The following is a 1,465-nucleotide window of genomic DNA, read 5'->3' as shown; positions in this document are numbered from 1 at the left end:
TTACTTAACACCATATACAAAGATTAACTTAAAATGGATCAAAGACTTAAATGTAAGAGTTAAAATGATAAAACTCTTTGAAGAAAACATAGGACAAAATCTTTGCAACATTGGATTTGGCAGTGATTTATTGGATATGACACTAAAGAGATAGGCAACAGAAGAAAAAATAGACAAATTGGACAACAAAAATGTTAAAATTTTATGCATCAAATGGCACTATCAACAGAGTGCCAGGCAACATGCAGAATGGAAGAAAATATTTGCAAATCATATACATGGTAAGGGATTAATATCCCTTATCATATATAGAGAGAACTCCTAAAGCTCAATAACAAAAAAAAAACCCAATTCAAAAATGGATAAAAAACTTGAAGAAACATTTCTCCAGTGAAGATATACAAATGTCCAATAAACACATGAAAAGATGCTCAACATCACTACTCATTAGAGAAATGAAATATCAAAGCTGCAATGAAATACCGTCTCAAACCCATTAGGATGGCTACTATATACTATATGAACAAACAGAAAATAACACATGTGGGCAAGGATGTGGTGAAATTAGAAACCCTGTGCACTGTTGGTGGAAATGTAAAATAGTATAGCCACGGTGGAAAAATAACATGATTGTTCCTCAATGATTAAAAATAGAAATACAGCTTTTCAGATCCACCATCTGTGGTGGCAGCACCGCCAATATGCAGACTTTCGTGAAGACCCTGATGGGGAAGACCGTCACTCTCGAGGTCGAACCCCCGGATACAACAGAAAATGTAAAGACCAAGCTCCAGGACAAGGAAGGAATTCCTCCTGACCAGCAAAGACTGATCTTTGCTGGCAAGCAACTGGAAGATGGATGTACTTTGTCTGACTACAACATTCAAAAGGAGTCCACTCTTCATCTTGTGTTGAGACTTCGTGGTGGCGCTAAGAAAAGGAAGAAGTCTTACACCACTCCCAAGAAGAACAAGCATAAGAGAAAGAAGGTTAAACTGGCTGTCCTGAAATACTATAAGGTGGATGAGAATGGCAAAATCAGTCGCCTTTGTCGGGAGTGCCCTTCAGATGAATGTGGTGCTGGAGTTTTTATGGCCAGCCACTTTGACAGACATTATTGTGGCAAATGTTGTCTGACCTATTGTTTCAACAAACCAGAAGACAAGTGATTGTATATTGGTTAATAAAAGACATGAACTAATGAACTAAAAAAAAAAAAAAAGAAAGAAAGACAATATATTAGCAATCCCACTTCTGGGTATATGCCCAAAAGAACTAAAATCTGGGTCTCAAAGAGATATTTGTATACCCATGTTCATAGCAGCAATATTCATAATAGCCAAAATGTGGAAGCAAACCAAGTGTTCACCTACAGATGATGGGTAAGTGAAATATGGTATATATATATATGCAATGGAATATTATTCAACTTCAAGAAGGAAGAAACTTCTGATGTATGCTACAG

At 36.4% G+C, this 1,465-nt stretch overlaps 1 protein-coding gene across 1 annotated transcript; it reads left to right on the top strand.

Annotated features, from left to right (window-relative positions):
- The first annotated feature begins 701 nt into the window (after nucleotides 1-701).
- Nucleotides 702-1,211, top strand: LOC132496127 (ubiquitin-ribosomal protein eS31 fusion protein-like). The gene has a single exon (XM_060108328.1). The coding sequence runs from the start codon at nucleotides 702-704 to the stop codon at nucleotides 1,167-1,169; it is 468 nt and encodes a 155-aa protein (XP_059964311.1). The 3' UTR covers nucleotides 1,170-1,211.
- Nucleotides 1,212-1,465: the final 254 nt, after the last annotated feature.

This window comes from Mesoplodon densirostris, chromosome 9 (genome assembly GCF_025265405.1).
Source record: "Mesoplodon densirostris isolate mMesDen1 chromosome 9, mMesDen1 primary haplotype, whole genome shotgun sequence".
NCBI classification, from domain to species: Eukaryota; Metazoa; Chordata; class Mammalia; order Artiodactyla; family Ziphiidae; genus Mesoplodon; species Mesoplodon densirostris.
The sequence above is the reverse complement of the archived record's forward strand: the minus strand, read 5'-3'. Positions and strand labels throughout refer to the sequence as shown.

What these genes read in the sequence shown, in the direction of transcription:
- LOC132496127 (XM_060108328.1), top strand. Translation starts at nt 702, where the DNA reads ATGCAGACTTTCGTGAAGACCCTGATGGGGAAGACCGTCACTCTCGAG.